This window comes from Cygnus olor, chromosome 2, assembly GCF_009769625.2.
Source record: "Cygnus olor isolate bCygOlo1 chromosome 2, bCygOlo1.pri.v2, whole genome shotgun sequence".
Taxonomy (NCBI): domain Eukaryota; kingdom Metazoa; phylum Chordata; class Aves; order Anseriformes; family Anatidae; genus Cygnus; species Cygnus olor.
The window spans coordinates 137642067-137666070 of record NC_049170.1 but is presented as its reverse complement, the minus strand read 5'-3'; the positions used below and the strand labels follow the sequence as shown (position 1 = coordinate 137666070).

Sequence of the window (24004 nt, the reverse complement as noted above, 5' to 3'; positions counted from 1 at the left end):
ACCTAGAAAACAGCCAAAAAATGCAGCAGTGCCAGGATTGCAGACAGGTGCCAGCAGCCAAATCACTGCCAGAAGAAAAGAGCCCACGCCCAACAGCTGCAGCAGTATGGAGACAGCTCAGCAACAGTGCCAGGGAAGAGAAGACACCACGGCCAGCAACACCAAGAAGATGGGGAGAGTGGGACCAAGATTGAGAGGGCTGTGTGTTCAGCAGCATAATGTAGAAAGAAGGGCTCATTGCCACCAAACTTATAACTGGCAGGATTTTGTTCATATGAAAGGCAGACAGTTAACACGAAAAGCTGTTTAAAAAGGCAAAATGGTAGCGCTTTGCTAACCATAATTATCACTGAATAGATAGCTTCAAATATTGTTTAATCTGTAAATTTTTTCATAAACAGTGTGTTGCAAACACTCAGACTACTTCACTATTCAATGGTCACTTTAAATGAATGCATTGTAAGCTGCTGATTGTGAGCTTTTATTTAATTATTGCCATCCAGGTAACTGGCTGACAGGTGCATTAATAAAGCAGTTAGCATTGCCTTAGATTCTTAACTAGAGAAATTAGCCCTTCAGAAATGAGGAAGAGAACGTAACAAAATAGCAATAACAGCTGACGACAATAAGTATGAATATCTCAGATTAAATATATGGTAAAAAAGAATTAGGGATACAAAAACCTGCTAAGAGAAGTCATGGATTTTTTCTTTCAATGATATAGTCACATCAATAGCAGAGAAAAGTCTGACCTTGACACAGGTGAAGGACATGAGGATTAGGCTAAGGTTACTGGATGAAATCCTGTGGAGTGTTAGATGTAGAAATTTGGGCTATAATCATTTAAAAGGCCTTCTTGCCTGAGCAACCATTATTAGCTGCATTTTCAAAACAATTCAACTTCAGAAAGCAGGTTCTTAAAGGGATATGTTAGTGCCCAGATTATGTTGATGCTAAATTATGTTAAGAACTGTAAACAATCCTATGAGGATCATGAGGCTACATGTACAGTAAACATTTCTGGAGAGAAGTACAGAGTCAATGTTCTTTAAAAATGCATTTATTATTCCAAGTCTAAAAAACCTCAAAACCTCATTTGTGTGCCCCCTGTGAAACTATAAACAGATTGCCCAGTTCCATAAACTGTCATCTACTTTGCACCTCAAAATAGGATTATTCTGCAACGTAGTAACTGTGAAGGTAATAAGAGACAGGTTATGTTTGTGGTGGATTACAGAAGACAATATTTTCCTGAAATGTAGTATGGGATGAAACATTTATGAGAAGGGCAATAGCCTAATGTACCACAATTATATTAAAAATATTTACTGTGTATAAACGGAAAAGAAGTAAAAAGTGAGATACTTATATGCTAATAGAAAAGGAAGTATGTTTTTTGTCCAAAATTTTTTGTACTGTATTTCCATGCTTGCTGTTTTGAGCTCTTAGACCTGATGTTTGCTTCTGTACTACCCATAGTAAAAATTAAAGACACGTATTGGATGGGTTCTTTTAATGGGGACCAACCACTCCTTAAAGCCATCCTTTCAAAGAGTTTGAAAGTTCTCTTGGCATAACCATAAAACCAAGTGAGAAATGGTAATAATTTGTCCACTTTCACATTGTCTTTGTCTAATTTCTGCCTGAAAAGGAACTACCAAGTTTGTCTGCTTTTTTTTTGTTTTTGAATGGCCATATATAACATGCCAGTACCATGCTGGCCACCTGAATGGCTCTAAAATAAAACACTAGATGCTTAGTTTCAAGATAGCAATGTTATTTTTCTGTGTGAAATTCATTGGAACAATTTTTCCCAGTCATAAGGGCCTACAAACATGTCAATATACATTTTTCCTTATCTACCACCCATGTGGAAGAAGACAGCTTTGTCATCATTGTTTATGGCCAAACTGGACATTAATTTACATTTAATTTTCCTTTGATTTGTGTCAAAAGATAAAAGCGGATTGCTAAACTCATACTCACCAATGCAATTCTTTCCATTTGCATCAAGTTCATACCCTTCATAACACTGACAGACGTAAGACCCAGGCGTGTTCACACAAATCTGCTCACAGGCATGTTTCTCCACAGCACAGAGGTCCTGAGCTACAAGACATAATTGCACGAATATGAAGTTCTTTGCCCTTCCATATTGTACAGGTAGACTGCATATTGGAAATAAATTTCAGAAATCTTTGAACAGCTCTTTAGAGTTGAGCTCATTTCAAAACAGAACATGCTGATATTCTGTCACATAGTGAAACTTTTATAACAGCAACAACAACCACTCAAAGCTGAGGAGTTCATTCCTTCAGCTGAAGGCAACAACAATTACTGGGACACTGGTGCCTAGTGGATTTACTTGACTGAATATTTCTCTGAAACATTTAATGGGTGTACTTCTCTTTTTTTAATATTTTTTGTATTTGTGTCTTTTTTATTATTTTTAATTTTGTGTACAATCAACCCTAATAAATTATGATGAGGATAGAAAAGGAAAGAAAAAGAAAATGGGGCACCAAAAGCCTTTCATTTCTGAGTTTTATCATTTTTCAGTTTTGTGCAACATACCATAGCAAGTTACCCCTCCCAAGCAAAAAATCTCTTGGGAAAAATTTCTACAGCAAATGAGGTCAGTTCAGTTCCTGGTCTAACAAAGCACATTTGGCTTTCTTTACAATAGACTGAAGCTTTCTGAGAACCCCAAGTTTCACCAGTGAAACCTCTGGAAAACAGAGTACTTTATGTTGTTCAGGATCGGGCCCGGAGACTGCTCAACACATAATTATCATTTACAGCTGCAAAAAAAGGCTTTTGGAACACATTTAAGGAAACTAGCCAAGCAAATATGAATTTTCTTTTATAGTGCTCTGCTTCATATCATGCGGCATGATGAACAGCATAAACAGTTGTTTAACTCTCTTGTTCCAATATAAACTCTACAAATAATTTTTTTCAGCCACATTTGCTCTTTTGTACTACTCTGTGTATTAGTATAAGATTTGAGTATATCTAGAGAAGAATGAAAGAGATTAAATTACACGAACAGTGTAATGAGTACAGAACAGACATTATCTGACACAACCACTCTTCTCTAGACAATTTAGATGAGAGTTGGTAAAAGGAGCAATAGTAGGTTTTCATCCTTTGCATGGATGTAAAACCATGTTAATGATTTCCATCCTTTGCATGAATGCAAAACCAGCTAAATGACATAAATAAAGAATATTTTAAGTTGAACAAAGGAATATTTTTTTTCCTGGCTTTGTTTTGGAAGATAGCTGAGTTGCTTTCTTTATTTATTTATTTATTTATTTTTATTTTCATGTGGAAGGCAACAAATCACAAATATAGCATTTTTTTTCTCCTTCAAAGGAACACTGAAATGCATTATGGCACAAAACTACCATCCATTCAAAAGACAAGTGCAACCTTTTCCAACCTGAAGCAAACTTGTTAATTCATTGCTGATTTAAGCCATTTGGTTAAGGGCTTTTAAGAACTGAATACTGATATGATGTACTCTCACAACATTTAAAAAAAAAAAAAGGTTCAGAAAAATGAAAGGAGTATGTCTTTAGTTCCATAACATTCATCTTTTATGTGTTGCTTAATTTAGCAAGTGATAAAATGTATATGGAAGGAAACTATTTGTTCATGAACAAGTTGACAAGTGCATCCAAAAGTTAGATAAATACATCTGTTGTATGTTGACCATGTACTGCACTAAACATAAATATAATGAAGATTTATTTTACTTAGAGGTCCAGTGAGGAACATGCTGTCTCTTTGCACGGGCGAAAAATCAGCAGCCAATGAAAGTAACTAAAATGGTCACAGACTGGGGTTTTTTCCACCGCCATTCTCCAGCTTCCCTCTAGAAATAAGCTCTCCAGGTTGTCTAGCTTCGTTCCCCTTCGCTCATCAATGCTGTTACCTCTCTGGGGACTTTTCAGATGTAATGGTCTGACCTTGGTAGACTGCTACCACATCATCTCCCTCCTTCGTCAATGATCTGCAGCATCCTAGAACATTTATGGTCAGTTTGATGGTTCTCAATATTAGATGTCCAGTACACTATTGTTGAAATTAGCTTATAGTTTGGTGGCATGGAAAAATATCCATTAGAAGTAGGCTGCAAACACATTGAATGACTCATGTCCTTTCCACATTTAGGAAACTCAAACCTACTCAAAACGAGTACATAGTTAAACATATCATGTGCGATAGGTAACCAGGGAAAAGTAAAGTAAGACTGAGTCGTAACTTAAAAAAAAGAAAAGAAAAGAAAAAAAAAAGTAAAGTAATGAAGCACTGGAATTTGAAAAAGTGTATAAAGCAACACATCGGGGGCTACTGTGCACGGGTCACCAGTAGGAAGACCACACACAATTCCAAAACTCTCTTGGAAATTAATCTGTAACATGAAGCAGTGCAATGAACAAAAGCTGAACTACTGGCTGATAAAAACTATGGAAATATAACACAACAAACCAGAAGACACAATAAATATTTTTTCATATTTACAATTAAAATTCTCAATTTTTCTCCATTATTTAAATCTAATTGATTCTCCTTTTTTTTTTCCCCAGTATTATTCTTGAAATTCAATTGTCCAAAGTGACGTTAGGGGTGAAGATAGGAAAAAATGTGTAAGAGAAAATTCAAAAAGATAAATTTTGTATTTAAAATAAATTCCAGAAAATTGAAAGCAGAAGAATTCTTCCTTAAAATTCTTTGATACAAGAAAATCAAGGGCATAAGGAGGGTTTAAAAGAAAGGTTTATAGGATACAAAAGTTTTGCATGAGAAGCATTTTAAAAGGGAAACAAAGGAAAGAAGAGGCTAGGGAATATTATTGAAATGTGATTACATAGTTGGAGGCCTCATTTGGGATTCTGACCACCCCTTTTTGGGAGAGCTACAACAAATGTGCAGAAGCATAGAGAACAGGCTGTGTTAGAAGTTGTTCTTGTCACTGTTCTTGTCTTGGCTTAGCTGCTAAACCAAGTAATAATTAGAATATATTTCAGATTGATTTTTTTTTTCTTCTTCTTGAGGATACAAAACCTGGAATAAAGTGTTAAATTTAATACTAAGCATTCCTCTATAATTCACACATGCATATGACAAAGTCTGCATTTAGTAAGGGATGCTGGTAAGAAAGGCAATGAAAACAAAGATTCTTAAATCTAGCTCATCCCATAGCTCAACAGCATGGGAGGTGAACAATTCAAAAGGAATGTCCTATTGGGCTCAAGGGGTCTGAACACGCTCCCACACACTGGCAAAATGCCCACATCACTCCAGCGCTGACATCCTTTTGTCCCCATTTCTGTTTGCTAAGGCTCTGACTGAAACTGTGTCCTGTTGCAGATGTAAGGACTCTAATCTTCAAGCAGCAGAGTCCTCCCAGATACTAACATACTCCCATTGTTTCAGTGGTCATTAAGTATTTGATGTAAAATACAACACGAAACAAGGTAGAAAAAAAAAAAAAAAAAAAAAAAAAAAAACAAACCTCTAATCCCAAACTAGCTGATTATTTAAGATGCTGAACATATGAGTTCCAAACACAAGAACAGGATTTGAGCCTGCATGCTTCACCTCACTACTAAATTATCTACAATGATGGGGACATACTATGCTCTCACCATGACAGTTTCCTCCAGCTTTTTGAAAAAACGTTTTCCAAAATTATTCTTCTGGCTAAAATCAGTTTGGCAAATTTGGCTTGAATCCATGGAGTGTTGTGGGGTAAGAAACTGTAAGTGCATTTTCCTTAAGTGGTAAAAAACAGTATCCCACAATTGCTTTAAAATAATGGTGGATACAGAAATAAATTTGTCACACCCATCTTATGTAGTCTGCTGTTAATTACTAGGAAGCAAGTCAAAATGGACAAAAGAAATACTGCTTACAAAGATCAGAATTAAACTGAAGTACAGTTCATTACTATAAACTATAGTTAAAGCCAATTACTTAAACTTGAAAAAGTTGATCTTTTTAAAGAAGAATATGAGAGCATAAGCAAGACTTTTGAAACTATTTTTGTAAAGGTCCTAAGGCTAGACTTCAAGCAGAGGTTAGGAAGAATTTTCCAGAATGACAAGTTATTTCCCAGTTCTCTAGTATGGGGGTTATTCCACCTTTCTGTACCACTTAGTATTGGTTGCTATCTTAAATTAGTTTGACTCACTTCATGTGGGATGATGAAACAGTTCCTTCTTTGACTGTTGTTTCATTCTTGATCTTATTGCACCAATAAATTTCAAAAGCAACTTCATGTAGTTACAGTTTACTTCTGCAGAGTCATGTGTAAAAATTAGCTTGATGTATTTCGTAAAGGCTTATGAAAACTTCATTTACAAAAAAAAAAAAAAGCAAAAGAAATACAACTTTACATTTTTGGACTCTTTGCAATGATTAGCATTAATTACATACTGAGCTCAGTCCTTCTTTATGAGCCCAGCTCAAACAGCATGGGATGTTAAGTGCTTTTTGGGAGCACGAGAGAGAAAAGTTAAAAAGATAACATACTGCTGCAAGTTTTCTGGTCAGCGTTCAGGATGTATCCTTGTTTACATCTGCATTCATAGGAGCCGGGGGTGTTTATGCAGAAGTGATCACAGCGATGTTCAACTATACTGCACATATGGGGAACTGAAAGAAAAAAGTAAGAGGTAAAGTAAGAGGTTATTAACTGCTTGTCACAACTAAATAATATATGGTTTAAAAAGCTTTACCAAAGCCATTTAAAAATTTCAAATTAAATTTCAACAGTCAACACAAAAATGAAAGCTTAAGCTTACATTTGAGTGTAGGTTTACCAAACAGTATTATACGTCTATTCCTAACAAAAATAGGAATTTATATATTAGCTGTCTAGCTGATGTTGGTGGCATGATTTTGGACAAGAAATTACATGTGGAATGGAGATATAAACAAACCAAAAAAATTACAACAGAGTATCTGGAAACACTAATTACTTGGTGGTTCCCTGAAAACAATGAAACAAACCTACCACATTCAAATTTAGAAAATAAGTGTAACTTAAGTACAAACTGTTCTAGAGAACATTTAATTTCCTGAATGAAGAAAATAACCCCACAGCACAATACTAAAGAAGAATGACTGGAAAACAACTCAATGAAGAATCTTGCATGCTTAGTTATTGATTTTGAGGAATGTATGGGCAATGTATGACTATAATGAGGTGAAGCATCTCCAAGACTCGGTAAGGAGGAGCTGAGCTGAGCTACATGCTAGAGTATAACTCTTCCTGACTCTATTTTTTTATCTGTTTATATTTTATGTCTCTAATAGCAACTAGTAAAATGCAACAGACTGAGACAGGAAGAAGAAGAAAAAAAAAGAATAGTGAGCCTATTCTGTCAAATTCATTACTTAACTATTTTTCCCCATATCAGCACTTCTTGGGGAATTACTAAATCTCACTGATGTTTTCCTTCTGCTAGAGCACTGCTCATATGTCATTCCTATAATGAGCAGGTGAATTACTTCTCAGAGAACAATGTGAGGAAAATAATATATTCTGCTCAATAACAGTTGGGGATTGATGTGCTCCTTATTGTGCTAGGTTGACAAACATCAAAATTTATGGAATAGATATTCAATGGTAATCTAGTAGCTACAACAGAAGCCTAAAAAATAACATGTGGTACGTGTGGAACTTATGAAAAAAAAAAAAAGTGTTTTTTTTGAGATACATGCTATGTATCCAGTCTTGGGAATGGTTGCCAGAGTTATGCATTTATTACTAATATACAAACCACCACAATTGCCAAATCTCCCAATCAGCTTTTTTTGAACTCTTCATATCCTGCCATAACAAAATTCCTCAAGTATTTTATCTGTGTAAATACAAAGCTGCTGGACCTCTCTCAGCTGCAAGTGAAGGGTATGTAGGAAGCATATATTCTATTATGTTAAAATGCTAAATGCTCTAGAAAATCAGACCATTGAATGCACTGAGTCAAAGATTTAAAGTTAGTGGATGATCTTGATAGTTTTAGCCCTGTTTCTGTGCCTCCATTCCTCCAGTGTGAAATGGGGATGACACCATTATCCACTTTTCAGGAGAATAATAAAGACTATTTGCTCCTGATGGCTCCAGCCTGACTTCTGTGTCTTTCTCACTCTTCTTTTATTCATTCTACATCTCCATTCCTGGATTCTGTCCCCTCTTCTATTTCCATTCTGAGTTTCCAACTCTTGTCTCATTCCTCATACCTCTGATTTCCCAGGATACTGCTTCCTTCTCCTTTACCTTGCTGCATGGAAATAAAAAGGGGCCCCCGGGATCCCCTGGTCTCAACTGCTATGTCTGACACCACTGAATCTTTAGGAGCCAGAGGCAGCAACTGCAGTCTGACTTAGCAGGGGATGAAGCCCAGTCAGCTTAAATGGATTCTTCTGAGAATTTAGTTGCTAAGGTCTGGGACATCTCTGCTATCCACGGGAAACAGTGGTTAATTCAGTTTACTTTTTATTTTGTCCACTGAGCTTCATCACTTGGCCAAGTTCTTCTCTTATCTTCATGGGAAACATGAAGGCACATTCCCACAGGCACTACGGCAACCCAGACCCAAAGAGTAATCAGGAGTCAAGTTCTCTTCCCAAGGCATGAAGCCTAGGAGACTGCGTGCCGGGAGACTTGACCAGAGAGGGGTGGCTTGATTGCTCTAGGAAAGAAGCAAGGTGTCCAGATGTTTGACTCAGCTACAATGATAATCCCTCTAGGTCCACAGCAGGGAGAACTTTTAAAAGCTAACCCCATTTCCTGGGACGAACCTAGGTGTTCCAGGCTATGAGATGCTTAGATTCTCTCTTCAAATTTAGACAGCTGAATGCTGCTTCACAGCCCACACTCAACAAGACATTAAGGATCCTATCTGATGTTTAGTTCCTTAGTTCCTGTTTTTTTTTTGTTTTTTTTTTTTGGATCTCACCTTCAGCTCCTGAAACAGCAAATGGTGTGGAGGCATTCACTGAGTAAAGGAGGCAGCAGCAATCCTTGTCACCTCCATACTCCTCCATCTGCAGGGGGATGGTTTTATTGAGGATCACGTGTATTTGGATTAAAGATGAACTATAAAACTTTAATACATTTACTGGGTACTGCCTAGTCAGAAAAAGATTAAGTAGTACTTGTACTGGATTCATTTCTAAAATGCTATTAAAAATCCCATAAAATGGAGTTTTGTAGCATTTGCTGTTCATTCCATTTAAACTCTCAATCCGTGTTTAGTTTACTCTCTCTTGGTTTTTAAATGTATTTTACTATGCCAGCTAATACCACGGCAAGGAAGAAACAGGAAAAAATCTATTATCTGATGAATGTCTGTGATGATGTTCTGTGCTGATACAGTTCATCTGGAGCTCTATTGCTCTTTGAAACAGTTTTGGAAAAGACCAAGTAAGGAAAATTCTCCAGCCTATCCTGACAATAAGCCTCAGTTCTTTCCTGGCAAAGGCATCATAAGAGATGAGTGAGCATTCAGTCTCACCATGCATTCTTTCCCTGGACTCTGCTGAAAATGCCTCCATTTCATGCCATTATATTAAGTACAAAGATTAGAATAAAATTAATTATATATGCCAAAATATTTGTAAAAGGTAATTTTGTATCAGGGAATTACAGATGGAAGTGATTTCTCTATTGTAAATTAACACCTATTAAAATATTATTTACTTTATGGTATGAATGAATAATATCGTGGTAAAGGTTTTTCCTAAATTTCTGTATTTAAAATGGATGGAATAAAAATCTTATCATATCTCTGTCTCTCACTTCCAGTGACAAGGCATGCTCAGAGATAACTTTGTATATAATTAATACATAAGCTTTGGAAGAGGAATAACATGAACTCCACAGATTTTTTTGTAATAACCAAAAACCAATGTTTATCAGCTTGAAGCTTCAATACTAAGTGAAATCACAGTTAAAATCAATAGATGAAACAACTTATCTAATGCTCAAATAGCAGAGGATTGTAAACTAACTGCTGTTATGCAACGAATAGGAAAATCATGATATGTGTGTTTGCCTCGCTGCTTATGACCGTTAGGAATTACATCACATTTTGTGGCAAGTAGCAGTAGAATTAGCTTTTCCCCATATGTATGATTGTTGTTCTGAATGTTGTCTAGCTACCCTCCCTTTTTTTTCAGCATATATATTCTAAGAGAATAGCTTCCACAGGACAAAAAAATGAAAATGCATGACTTTTATTTTTTCCTTTTTTTTTTTTTTTTTCATCTATGCATTCAAACCTACGTACAAAAGCCTTACCACAAATTTTAGTCTGGAAGGCGGAGGTCAGTGTTTCAATCTGACTGAAATTAGCAACCAGAAATACGTGCTCTTCATGCGGTTCACTCCCAATGGACTTCAGCGTGTTCATGTCCACTCTTCCCACTCCAACAGCAAAAATCAGGATTCCTGAGTTGCGAGCTTTCGCAGCAATCTCTGCCACTGGATCTTGCGGTCGCCCATCTGTCACTATCATGATAATGCGAGGCACGTTCTGGCTCAGAGGTCGAGCCCCTTCTGACTCTGAAAACGCGATGTTGACGGCGTACTGAATAGCCAGCCCAGTCATGGTGCCAGTCGCCAGGTGCATCATTCTCTTCACTGCTCTCTCGATCTCCTGCTTCCTCCTGAACGTCTTCAGAGAGAACTCATGTTTGACAGTGCTGCCATACTGAATCAGGCCCACTCGGGTGGCATCAGGACTGATGTCCAGGAACTGCAAGATGGTTAAAATGAACTCCTTCACTTTTTCAAAGTCGTAAGGACGTACGCTACGAGAACTGTCAATGATGAAGACAAGATCCAGACGTTTTCTGTTACAAGTATTTTCTAGAGGACAAAATGAAAACAACAATTCTTTACAAGAATTCTGAAATGCAGATCAGATTGACACTTCAGGTCAAGCTAAACATGCTGTCTAAACAAATACCCTGACAAGCGTTGGCAAAATATGGAAAAAATAGGAGATGCCATAACTAAAGCTACTTGGGCAATCTGAATTTGGTCTCTGGTGAATAGCAGTAGCTGCCTGTTACTTGATGAGTATATTATTTTCATGAGATCAGTGCTCAGAACGGGCGCTGTTGAGACTTTGACCTCATACTCCATGCAGGATGGAAACCCTCTCTGAATTACATAGTTATTATTGTAGTGGGCTGCACTTCGATGCTTGCTGTTGTAGTGCCTGAGAACTGAGAAATCCTAACGGGATAGCACTCCGATGACACAAGGTGGTATTAGTCCTTTGTTAAAAACAAAGAAACAGACACAGAGAAATCCAGGTCAAAAGCATCTGTTAATTGGAGTGACTGATCCAAGACGTGAAGGGGCTGATTTTTCAGGGAACTTGGCACTAAGGAGCAATTTGCATGTACAAAGTACAGCTCTCAATGACGTCAACTGCAGCTGTGAGTGCTCAGCACTTCTGCAAATCAAACCCCATGATTTCAAACACATAATTAATGGCCATCTGGGAAAAGTCGAGTCTATTGGACTAGCTCAGCATCACACTGAAATTCTGTGGCTGCACCAGAGACAAAATCCAGTTTGCTACAATGGCGTTTGACTTGGAAAAAAGACCGCTCGTACACTTCCTGAAATTTTCTGTTTCAGTCATCAACACAGCCTTTTTTTCCAAGAGCCACTGAAGCTGAAATACCACAAGGTATGTCTATGATAACTGCACAGAGAGGCAGATGAAGCTATCGTGGGTAACAGCAGAAATGAAGGCTGCCCCTTCTGGGCATGCTACAAGCTTTCCAAGGCCCTGGGTACACCCCCTGGCTTCTGCTCAGCATCCATTGCTGACATATGCGAGTTGCAGGATGAGAATGGATAAGGACTGGCTGTTCACTGGCTTTTCCTATACAGAAAGCCAGCACATGGCAGGCTTATGGCAAGCAGACGGACGTGAGCTATGAGCCTTGCCACAGGAGGCTGTGTATGGTAGAAATTTAAAAGGACTTTAAAAGACTTCCTGGGATGATGGTGATATGAAATGAATTGAGGTTTAATAGAAAGATTACAGGAAGTGAGAAAACTCACCAAACTGCAGTAGCATCCTCACCTTACTAAGCTGAGGTGCTCTTAACCAGGAGCGTCCCTCCCTGCCAAACCCAATTCAATTCCCAGAACACTCTTACCCATCTTGTGTGCTGAGTGAGGCAGATGCCCTGTGGAAAAAGTAGTTATTTGATTGTATAATTAAAGGCCGTGTCATACAGCACAAGTACAAGTGGGCCAATCAAAGACTCAATTGGAACAACATCTGCCTCTCCACAAGCCTTTACACGAGCTCAATTGTGACTGCTGATGAATGTTAACCATGTATCGCTGCCAACGAAAGGGGTGAGAAAGATGCCTATTCTCACTTGTTAGCTCAGAAGCCTCTTTCATAGATTACCAAGAACATTTGTGGGCACAGAATGAAAATGCTCTTTGATGACATAAAAATGACTGCTTGGATTTATTTCTCTGCAGTCTACAGTGTGGCTTTATTCATAAGTGCAGGAATATGCTCGAGTTGCTTAGTCTTTCAAAATCGGAGCATGTTGAATGCAAGCCAAACTGAGCAGAAAAATAAAAATCCCAGTTCTGATGGAATACATATATCTTGACACATTAACTGTTTTCCGACTTAGTAGATCAATGCCATATCTAATTATTATTTTTACTAATATGAGATATCCCAGTACAGTTATAATACAAAGGTAACACTAAGATGAGACTTGATGGAGCAGGGCAAGGGGAGAGAAAGATTCAGAAAGAAGGCCAAGAATGTGTGTGTGCCTATGAGGGAAATGACAGAGGAGGGCAAAATGACTGCTATTTCAAAACACAAGCCTTGCTGTTGAATTTTTTTGAATTTCAGGGTGGATTTTTAATTTGAATGTATAGATTCAGATCCCAGTCTGAAGAGACTCAGTTCCTGATTTTGAAGTCAGGAATGAATCTTGGTGGGAAGAAACCTGGAGAGCATTAGTAGATAGTACTACCAGAAATACCCCTCATTGTGCTACATTAGTTATGCAGAAGAATGTAATATAGTATATTTCAAAACCACTTTCAATAGAAAAATTCTATCTATAGAAATGCCAAACATTTCAAAATAAATAAATAAAAAAAATTAAAGTCTTTGCCTTCTGGGGATTTTTAACAAACTTGTAATTATTAATGTTGATTCAGCTGGGTTCCATGAAATATAAAGAATAACCCTTTTACTAAGCAAAACTCCAGCTGGGTGGTATTTTGAGGTGGCAATTTTTCTGGGTGGTATTTTTGAGCGGCAATCAGTAATGGCTAACAGATCTGAACACTCATCCCCTCAGATAAACTTTCAGTGATGCCCTTTAAGCAGTTCCATGGTTTTGCACTTGCCCTGCAAACTATAACTTCTTCCTCCTACCAGCTCTTAAGTTTAAACAGAGAACTTTCTCAGAAGTTTGGCAAACGTCTTCAAACCACAAAGTAACTCCCTTCTACAATGCTTATGAGCAGTGACACATTCATTGAGAACAGCTACTCATCCAGAAACCTATATCTAAGTCAGCACAGTTTTTGTATTGCCAACACAGAAGTTAAAAAAAAAAAAAAAAAGGCCTCAAAATGTGAGATATATTATCCAAAGGCAAGGCAAGGCCAGGAAAGGAAAGGTCAGGTCAAGAGTAAACACGTTCTCCTCCTCTGCTCAATACCCAGTTTCTCTAAAAATGACAGTTACTGTGATGCCACCTCCGCCAAATGAACAATGCAAGGACATTTTGGTTCTCCCTGGAAGAATCCAGCTGGGTTCCAACTAGAGATAGATTCATAAAGTACAGTTCAAAAGAGTACTTCATATTTCTAAAGCTGAAAATTTTATTGAGTTACTTTCAGTAATCGAAACTAAGCTCAGAGGTCAGCTGCCCCACATTCAAAGCATTAAATTCACCTTCCCACTAAAACAGAGTGGCTCCATGCAAACTGCCTACTGGGAATAGTCCCTGCCCCCCATATCCTCTGCATCAGGCACAGAAGTTGCTTGGGGAGTGCAAATCAACATGGGCCAGAGACAGCTCTAAAAATTTAACAATAATAATGGTGGAGTCCCAATGCCCAAAAATGTCCCTTGGCATTATTTAATTTATCGGTATCCTCAAACATTTCCATTTTGGGATATTCAAGATGAACACACTCAAAGGATCCAAGTTTTAGATGATAATTTTTTTCAACAGTTTTTGCAAGCTGTCTCCCTTGAAAAGATTGTTTAAAATGAAGTTATTTATGTTCTGTTGTTGTCCTACATCTTTACAATTCCTTAATTACTCCATTTGGTAAATACTACACCAGTGTTAAGATATTTAGACACTGAAAAAGTAATTTATAACAAGTAAATTGTAGTTCCATGAAGACTTTTGCTATAGACTAAGACAATTTAAGCAAAAGGAAAGATGAGATCACCTAAGAAAAAATGAGATCATAGACAAATTATTGCCTGAGCAGGCAATGCATTAGTGACAATTTTAAGATTCAATAGTTTGTTTCTTAGCTCACTCTACCATGATGTAGATACAAAAATTACATATTGCGTGAGATTGCCAGCAACAACAAGGTTTATTTTTAGATTTTTATCTTTATCTGAATAACAGAACCGAAGTCTTCACTCAATTAAATAACAGGAGAAGACTATTCTCCCAGCTAGCACATTATAAAACTTCTTCCTAAATTTCATTTCTTTCTTTGTCATTTTATTATTTCATTGTCCCTCAACCTTACTTGCCTTTCTTTCTTTACAAAACTTCTTCTTACAAAACTTTCTTTCTTTACAACTTCTTTCTTTACAAACGTTGGTACAACTCTTACCAAATTTGTTGCAAAATGCATGAACCTGATGGTATCAATTATTTCTTCTTAAAGTTCCAGAATTGTGGTTTTCCCTGGCTGAGTATCCAGCCAGAAAGATCGGGTTTGACAGGTACAGATATTTCCAAAAGATTTCTCAGTTCAATCAGAAGGTTTGACCTTCTCATTGTACAATTGAGCAAGCACACAATACTCAAATTTGCAATTCTTTCATACATACACCGGGAGTAAGACACTCTGATGGGAAGAAAGGCATACGTACCTATTGTCTACATACACCTTCTAGGAAAGTGCAGTAGCTTCATTAGCAAAACTCAAGCATGAAGCACACAGCAGTAAATTTAACATTGTTCCTGTTTGGAAAACATATTTTGTGGCTGTTGCCAGGAATAAATGAAAAATAGCAATAATTCCAAGCACTTCTTGGCTCTAGTGAGATACTTTCTGCAAGCTTACTTCCACCTCTTTTCTCATTCTAACCGAAAGACATGAAAAAGGGTGGTTTGGTGGATTTCAGATATAACCATTCCTAGCTCCTGAAGTAGGTGCTGGGAACTGCTTGGTACCCCTTACCTGGCACATGTATGTGCTGCACTTGGTCCTGCAGGTGACTCCACCTCTTCCCAGCTGTGGGACAGACCACGGGTCCAAGACCTGCCCCCATACTCCCTGGCCCCATCCTTGCTCTGAGATGTTTCCCAAACTCACTGGCCTCTGGCTCCAACCCAAAGATTCATTGTGAGTTTGGCAGCTCACCCACTCCTCCTTACAAATTTCTTCATCTGGGAGCGCTCTCTAAATGGAACACAGCCTCCAGAAATCTCTTTGTTGCCTCTGACAAAATCTTTTTGGAACTTCCAAAATTTCTGGGAGAACTGTACAGCAGTAGGCTCTTATCCACACTTTTCCATTTCCTTCCACATGCAAGTTCTCTACTACCAGTCACAGCAGGAGTTGCATTACCTTGCTCTCCTTTCACCTCACTATTTATATTACTTCCCTGTCATCTTTTCCAAAGTAACAAGGTCATTTTTAGCATAAAGTCTCTCTAACTCAAGTCCCAGACTGACTCCTAATACATCTCCATTTCTTTACCGAGACTGGTGCTACCTCTGGTATGAAACTAAAGTATGTTGTAGGGATGTTCTCAAGCTTCTCAGCTCTTCTTACAGATTTTATCGTTTCTGGGATAGAAAATGTTGGTTCCCTGCTTTCATAGCCAGAAGGACCAGGGACAGAGAACTGGGGTTGCTTTCCTTTGCAGCAGGGGAACACCAGGACAGAGAGATGAAACACCCTGGTATCCCTATGTCAGTCCCAACAGCATCAACATCTACCTACTGCATCCTACCAGCATCAAATGTTGTATGCTCTCAGCTGAGTGTAGCTCGTACACACAAAAAATGAGGAATTCATTTTCTGAGACATGATGGAGAAGCCTCGTGGTACACAGAGGTAATGCCACTTTGAATCCAGACAACCTGGAGGCATTTACTCTGCCTGCGACTGTTGTTTCCTGCACAAATCTGTGAAACAACAAATCCATCCTAACCAACACAAAAAAGGCGGCTTTATAGGAGATCTTCATATCTTTCTCCTCGAAGATCTGAAACTTCTATCTTGCCCCAGCTACCTTGGATGCCACTCAAGGGACACAGAAATTACTACAGAAGGAACAGACAGAACAAGTAAATAGCTGTTAGTAGCAGTGTCAAAAATTCAGTGGAAAGAGTTGACTAATAAATTTGTGCTGTCCTCCTTTCAGGACATTAGCATAATATTTTAAAAAACTCCTACCCATACTTTTTTTAAGCCACTTGTGTCTTTGTTTATGGGGAAAACTGTTAGCAACCTCGACATTACTCATTGATCAGCTGACTTGACACCACATATTTCTATCCATTGGTAACAGTTTAAGTACTAGGCTCTTCCAGAATAGCTTCAGAAACAGCACCACGGGATACTGCCATATAGCAGTATCATTGGCACTACCCCCAAAAATGCATAGGACATCATACCCACCGACAAATCATTAGTCCTACCACTTCAGCAGTACTTAAATAAGGTCTTCTCCAGCTTCCAAAGCATTTTAAAGAGCAAATCCCCCTCTTCAGCCAAAATACTGTCTGATTACCCACACACGCCTGTAAAATGAGCTATCCCTTAGGTTATGCAAATGTTGTTTCCAGGCTTTTCAAGTTAATTTTGCACATATGTGGGTTTTGTTGTGTTTTTTTGTTGTTTGTTTGTTGGTTTTTTTGTTTGTTTGTTTTAATTATTAAGCTGAAGTACCCACACTGAAGCCAACAACACCACACTTTTGAACATTCAGTGTTCTTTTTTTGGCCTGATCTTCCTTCGAGATAAAATATGCAAAAGAGGCTTTGAACTCTTTGAGAATATATGTAATAAAATGGAGTCTGTTATTTTACTCTGCAAATTATTGTCGGGACAAACTCTTTTTTCAAGCAGAAGTGGCATTTCACAGTAATTTGTGGGGGTTGTAACAAAATTTCAGAAATACAAAGAGCATTTGCAGCTTGGTACATGACTCAGTTTTTTTCTGTAGCAACAGATATTCTTTCCTCCGTATGGAAAATTTACAAATCGCTTTAAAAAAAAAAAAAAAAGGGAAAAGGGAAAAGGGAAAAGAAAAAAAATGGAAAAAAAGATAAGAGCATAAGAAAATGAAACAAAGAAGACAGGAAAAAGGAAGGAGATAAAAGTGAGAAATGTAAAGGCTTTGAGGAAATAACTATACAGAGGAAATCTTATACATTATACTTATGCAATACAGAATTATTGCAGAAAAAATTGAAAATTCCTTGTGCTACTAGAAATCCAATATCACATACAAAATTAATTACTGAATTGCTCTTTAAATGGCTGAAATTTGAATGCTATTTTATAAATGACTTAAAAAATTAACTGTGAAATCCAAATACAACAGTTGGCAAGCACAACATTGTTATGTGGCTAAGAATTGCTAACGCAAATCAGAAGCCAGGCTTTCTGATCTCCCTAACAGCTGGCTGCACATGAGCAGACTCAGGACACAAATCCCTGAAGCCTGTCACAGCCCCAGCTAGCCCACAAGGCTCATTAGTTGGGCAGTTTTAGGGATAAAAACTTCTGCAGGAACAACTACCCAGGCAGGGGTACGGTCACCACTCACTTGTTGCTTTCCCAGACTCCAAGACTCCTATTTGGGTTTTGGGAGGCTAAGCCACAAGGCAGACCACAAAGCCTGAGAGCCACAGAGAGAGGAGAGGGCCTTTCACTGCCAACAGATCTCAGGAGCCTAAAGATTGGAGGGGTCTGGGCAAATGAAACTTCTGCTGCTGCTTCAGACCAGGGTCTGGGCATGTGAAATTCCTGCTGCTGTTTCAGACCAGGTAGATAACAGATACCAGCTGTTGCTGGGAAGAGGCTGACAGCTGAGATATTAAGATGAAAGTTGAAGCTTGAAGCCTTGGCATAAAGGCCACAGGAGACCTCCCAGCTATCACTACTGGAAAGTAAAGCATGGGATTGCTAATATTCCACTACAGCACACTGATTGTACCTACACTACCCAGAAGGAAGAAACAAGTGATTTTGCAGACTATAAAATGCTTTGCTCTCATTTTCCAAGTAACATAACCTATATTTAAACGTCAATTTTATGATTTGATTAGCAAGAGTCTAAACTGTATGTACTTGAATACCTTATATCCTTATAAAAGTTTAGTTACCTTTTAATTAGAGAAGGATTTTAGTTAAAATGCAACTGAATACGTGATAATTCAGAAGATGTAATTCACAACCTCTTTCTGTCTTTATCTATAACCAGGAATAGTTTTGATTTCCCCAGATATATCAGCGTAGCTTGTCAGGAACATGCTGCAGTTATCATGGCACAATCCTACCTTCAATTGCAATGCAGACTTCAGTTGCAATGACCCTGCTTAACGTCTTTGAGGACAAAAAAACTTGGCAGGGTTGCATTTATGTGAAGAAATTACATGAACACACATGTTGAGGCTGTGAATGAGATTCCTACAGCTGCTATCACGTGGTTCAGCAGTCCACATTAGCAGGATTTAGAGACTTCTGGCCAGCACTGAGGGTATAAATGTCCAATAAACTCAATCAAAACTACACAGAAATCTTTTCTGTACTCCACAGAAGCCTTACAGACTGTACACACTTTCATCATGTATTTTCCCTTCTCACTTGTGGCTAAAATTTAACCCAGAAAAGTTAACTAGATAATGCTTTCAAACCCTGAAGTTACATACAAACAAGCTTATGAACCAAGTTGAATATAAGAATGTTTGGAATAATTTTAAGAGACTAGGAGTGATTCATAAATTTAGTGAGCCATGTGTACTTCAAATTACTTCCCCTCATATTATTAGTGGAACCCTATACATACAACCAAGAGATAAATCATTATATATTTTGCTGCAAAATATAATTCAACACAGACAAGGACACTTGAGTTTAGCCGCAGTTTCTACTGAACAGGGGCCAAGAACATTTCCCTCTTGGCCTCCTTTCCCCTCCCTGTGTTTCAATTTTGTGCAGTATAGTAAATCTCTTGTAGTTTCCTTCTTCTGGTATCATGCAGCATTTAAAGAAATGGCCCCTAGATTAGCTTTTTCATTCACTTGTTATTTTCAAAAACAGGTAGGTGCACGTTTTATATTCCTAAGGAACAGATGGAATGTCATTGCTTACAATATTAATCCACAGCTTATTCAATTATTCCCATGAATCTACTTCAGAGATCTCCAAAGAAATATGCCCATGATGTGACATGAAATATATGCCCTGATTACAAGAACAAAGTTCACCAAAAAAAGCCAACCCCCCCAAAAACTTGTGGGTTTTGCACAGTTCCGACATTTTGCTTTGCTTTGTTTTACAATAAATGCCTAAGATGCAGTATAACCACTGCTCCCCCTCCTCACCTCCCCCGACACACATCAAGCACAAAAAAGCTGCATCTTGCAAGGACTGGGTATGTGCCACTTCTGAACCTGGAACCTGCTGAAAAGTGCTGTGGACTTCAGACCACATCCTTGAAATCCCAGTACTGGGATCACCTCTCTGAGCAACTGATTGAGAGCTTGGCCAGTCAGTCCGTTTAAGTGCAGAAGTCCATCTCAGTTATACCTGAAGGAAATTAGCTAATGTAATAGACTTCATTTTATATTTAAAAACATGTAGCCAGCTATATTCCCATTACTGCTTTTCTTTAGTATCCAAAAAGCAACACTAAGTTGGCAAACTGTGCTTTCACTGATCTGTGTGTAATCTAACAAAACAGCTGCACTCAGCAGGAACAATGATTTCGTCAGACAGCTAAGTAAAAACTCTTCAGAGCTCTCGTAAAACCCTTAGAAGATTCTGAATCAAAAAGATTAATTTCCTTTGAGGTATCAGGATAAGCCAAAGGATCCAATACTCAGGATCAAATTATTGATAAGAGGAAAGAGAAGGTAGGTTTTAATTTGTATGTCATTTAAAGGGAGAGGGGACTGCTCTCTGCTTCAGAAAAGACAGATTTCCATGGGCCATCCCATCTCTTTCTGTTATTTCACATGGTCTTTCAGGACACCACTCCACTCCAAACATAGATACACCTACATTAACACATTGCTTTCCAACAATGTAATATATGTTCTGTGAATATGAGAAATACACAAATATTTTCTCTCTCTAAACAAACTACTCATGTTCTACAACTAATATGCTGCAAGGATGATTTAGGAAAATGTTCATGAAGTCAATCAAATCAGCATAGTTGACAGGTTTTAAATACTCAGGAGTTTGTTTCAGGGTTTAAGGAAATAGAAGCGTGAAAAGTCAAACCTACTCAAAGCAGTTTGACTTTCAAAGGCCACCCTGAGTTCCAAAAGCTTTGTGTTCAATTGCACACAAGACATCAGATTTTAATGGAAATGTTTAGAATTATTACTATGGCTAATAAATCATAAGCTTAGTAAAGTTCTACAAAATGAAACCAATACACATTGAGGTTTAGCAGAAAGACTGGGGATAAGAACACAGAAAAGACATAGCTCATTCGTTCTGAAAGCTTTCTTAGAATTTCCTTCCTATAGTTTATTAGCCCTAAAAAGACAATTAACAGCTCTATGAAGAATGAGTGTATGTCTGCCAAAAAAAATATATCTTCCTGAAGCTGGATCCCAAAATACTTGTATCTCTATTTGGATAATACCACAGGATTTTTCATCTGTTCCATTTTGCTTATTTATATCGCCAGTTTCCTGCAGCAAGGACTTTTTCTCCTGTACATAGCCACTACTAGTATTTTACCAGTAAATACCTGTCACAGCAGTGCACTTTTGTTTTAAAAATTGGTAAAATAGAGAAAAAAATGAATAAAATTATTTTGATGTTATAATACTCACAACACACAATCCTTCATTCTAGTCCTAGAAACAGAGACCTCCACCCAACAAAAACAAAAACTACTTGAACTTGAATTGCTTTTCCACATATCCATTGGTTCTTTGCAGCCATATTGCTCATTTTTGCCTGCCAACCAAGTCTTTCCACAACAGCAGCAACTGTCATTGCCACTATTTGTAATATATATATATTATATAGAATGGAACAGCTTCTAATCCCTGTTAAATTGCTCTAAATCTGGGTGATTTTATTACGTCAATAAAATTGATGCCACTGAGATCATGATTTGGCCCAGCTCTTTCTAGTGTCATTTAAAGAACAGTGCAGGTTTTGAGCAGAATGGCGTGCATTTTACACATTCTGTTCTTTGCAGAGAGGCACGTTTTAACTATGCCACTGCTCATATGCAACTGCAGAATTTGAAGCAGGTGACCTAATTTATTGTAGCAGAATGCAAGGTCCAGAAGGCTGACTCCAAACTGCCACGTAGTTTTATGGGCTGGACCAGAGAATGTCCCAAGTTTCTTGCATCATTTAATGTCTCGAAAAGGTTCTTCAGCCAGAGCTGCCAATACTGTTTGCATCCTGCACATGCCAAACCGAATAGGAATACAGAAATTTCCAAATGCAGCGGCCACAAAATTGCTCGGCTTTTTTGAAATAAGAAAGAAATAATTTAAACTGTACATTTTGACTTGGTATTTGGTGCTAATACTTTTAATGTATTCTCTACCATTTAAAATATGAAAAAGGGACTATAAGAGATTTTTTTTTTAAATCACAGAAAAAAGGCAAGCTGAGAAACATAACACCTGTTAGTTTTTCCACATTACACCTTACTATTGCATTCATTTTGTAGGGAGACAGTTCATTTCTTGAAATAATAAGATAGGATATTTGCTGGAGACCCTGAAAGTTTCAGTAGGGACTTTTATTTAATCTCATTTTAGAGTTTAAGATCTTAGAAAGATTAAGAGTCTTGTTGAATAAGGAGTGAATGGGAGTGTTTCTCTTTGCTGTTTTACATCCATGCCTTCTGATGGACTAGGTCTCCAGAGCTGTGGTTTTCAGCCTCCAGTTGCTGAACCCCAAGCATCTCAAGACCACATCTATTACTTCTGAGAAAGACAGTAAGAAAGGGAACTGGCAACGATCAATGAGAGAGATGAACCTATGTTGTAAAATACGACAGACACAAGCTAACTGCCAAATTCTGTCCTCAGATTTTTGGCAAAACAGGAAAAATGAGCTACTCATTATAAATAAAATCAACTTGAGAGAATGAAGGGATTAACATCAGGTAATATGACGAGAAGACCCATTTCAATAGCTAATGATTTTAGTTCAGTCACGCTTACCCAAAGCACATATAAAAAGCTAAAGGTTGCTTGCATAGTAAAAAACAGCTTTGACAAAACCTCCATGCACCAAAACATATTTTCTCTAAACACTGAAAATAAGGCTTTTTTTCCAGTACAAGAGTCCTGTAGCAAATATTTATTTCGTGGCACTTATATAAAATAGATCTAATATCCCAAAAGTAAACACCTTACTTCAGTAGCTGCTAGGTCAACAAACTCTCATATTCCTGCCTGAAAACTGTTACAAACTAACTCAGCCAAGGTTTGGCCAAGTGCTTATGCCTTTTATCTTTATTATCTTTATATTTGAGATGGCTTTTAGTGGTGGTTGTTATTTTTCTTTGGTTTGTTCTTTTTGTAACTTACCTAGCAGAGATTGTGAGTTAACATCCCTTCTTCGGGTGAAATGTCCTCCGGGGAGATCTTTTGCCATGACAGAGCCAGTGGAAAGCAGAGTGTGCCCGAACAGCAAGAAGAAGCATGCAACCATTTTCATCATTTTCAAGAAGTAAAGGGACATTCCAGGCTGCAAAACTGCAGTAAAGGAGAGAAGGAGATGAGCTCTGTGATTACACAAAAAGATACACTACAACCATGTCAACCATACAGTTGTGTTGCTTCCCTCCCATCACACACCAACAGTCAGATATAATGGTATACGTACACCTTCAGGAAAGAAGATCTATATAATAAAGTAGCAGTTAGCAGACCCTGCATAGTCTTCATGTATATTATTAGTTGAAGTTTGTAGCTAAAATTGTAAATGTATCAACTCTTAGACACATCCATAAAAATCAATTATTTTTAAAACAAGAAAGGAACTTTATTTCAGTGTGCTCGTTAGCACAAATGGATATGAGGACACAAATAAATTTTCGTTATTCTACTCAGCAGTCCATGTAGTGTGCATTTTTTCAGATGTTTGATGGTTCTTGTGGTCTGACAGATACTTGCTTCAGAAAATTTTGGAGAATAAGACAAGAGAAATTAATATACTCCAGAAACAGTAACTGTGAACATGATCTGGAAACAGCTCATGCTTCTCTTTCAAAAGACAGTTCTTGATTGTTAGCATGAAGGTAAAAGTGCAGAATGAACCTTGCTTACTCAAGAAGATGACTTCTGAAGATTAGCAATGAGCTTTCCCCAAGTTAAGAAGCTTTTTTCATAACAAAGAGCAAATTAACCAGCAAAATCCCTCTACTAAGAGATGATTCGTGTCCAGGAGTTTCTTAAGGCACCATCAAAAGCCATGGCTGACTCTGCCCACAAGCAGAAAGCTAAGACTGAGATGCTGAAGACTCATCTTCTGGCCATGTCC

General features: G+C 37.8%; 1 protein-coding gene across 10 annotated transcripts in view; it reads right to left on the bottom strand.

The window, feature by feature from the left end:
• Positions 1 to 24004, bottom strand: part of MATN2 (matrilin 2) — a 69530-nt gene that overhangs the window by 37237 nt on the left and 8289 nt on the right. For all 10 annotated transcript variants that reach the window (XM_040546614.1, XM_040546605.1, XM_040546608.1 and 7 more), the window contains exons 2-5: positions 23050 to 23217; positions 10319 to 10888; positions 6544 to 6666; positions 1987 to 2109 (exon numbers count right to left, since the gene is read on the bottom strand). In XM_040546614.1, the coding sequence (XP_040402548.1) occupies positions 1987 to 2109; positions 6544 to 6666; positions 10319 to 10888; positions 23050 to 23217 (984 nt within the window). The remainder of the gene's footprint in view (positions 1 to 1986; positions 2110 to 6543; positions 6667 to 10318; positions 10889 to 23049; positions 23218 to 24004) is intronic.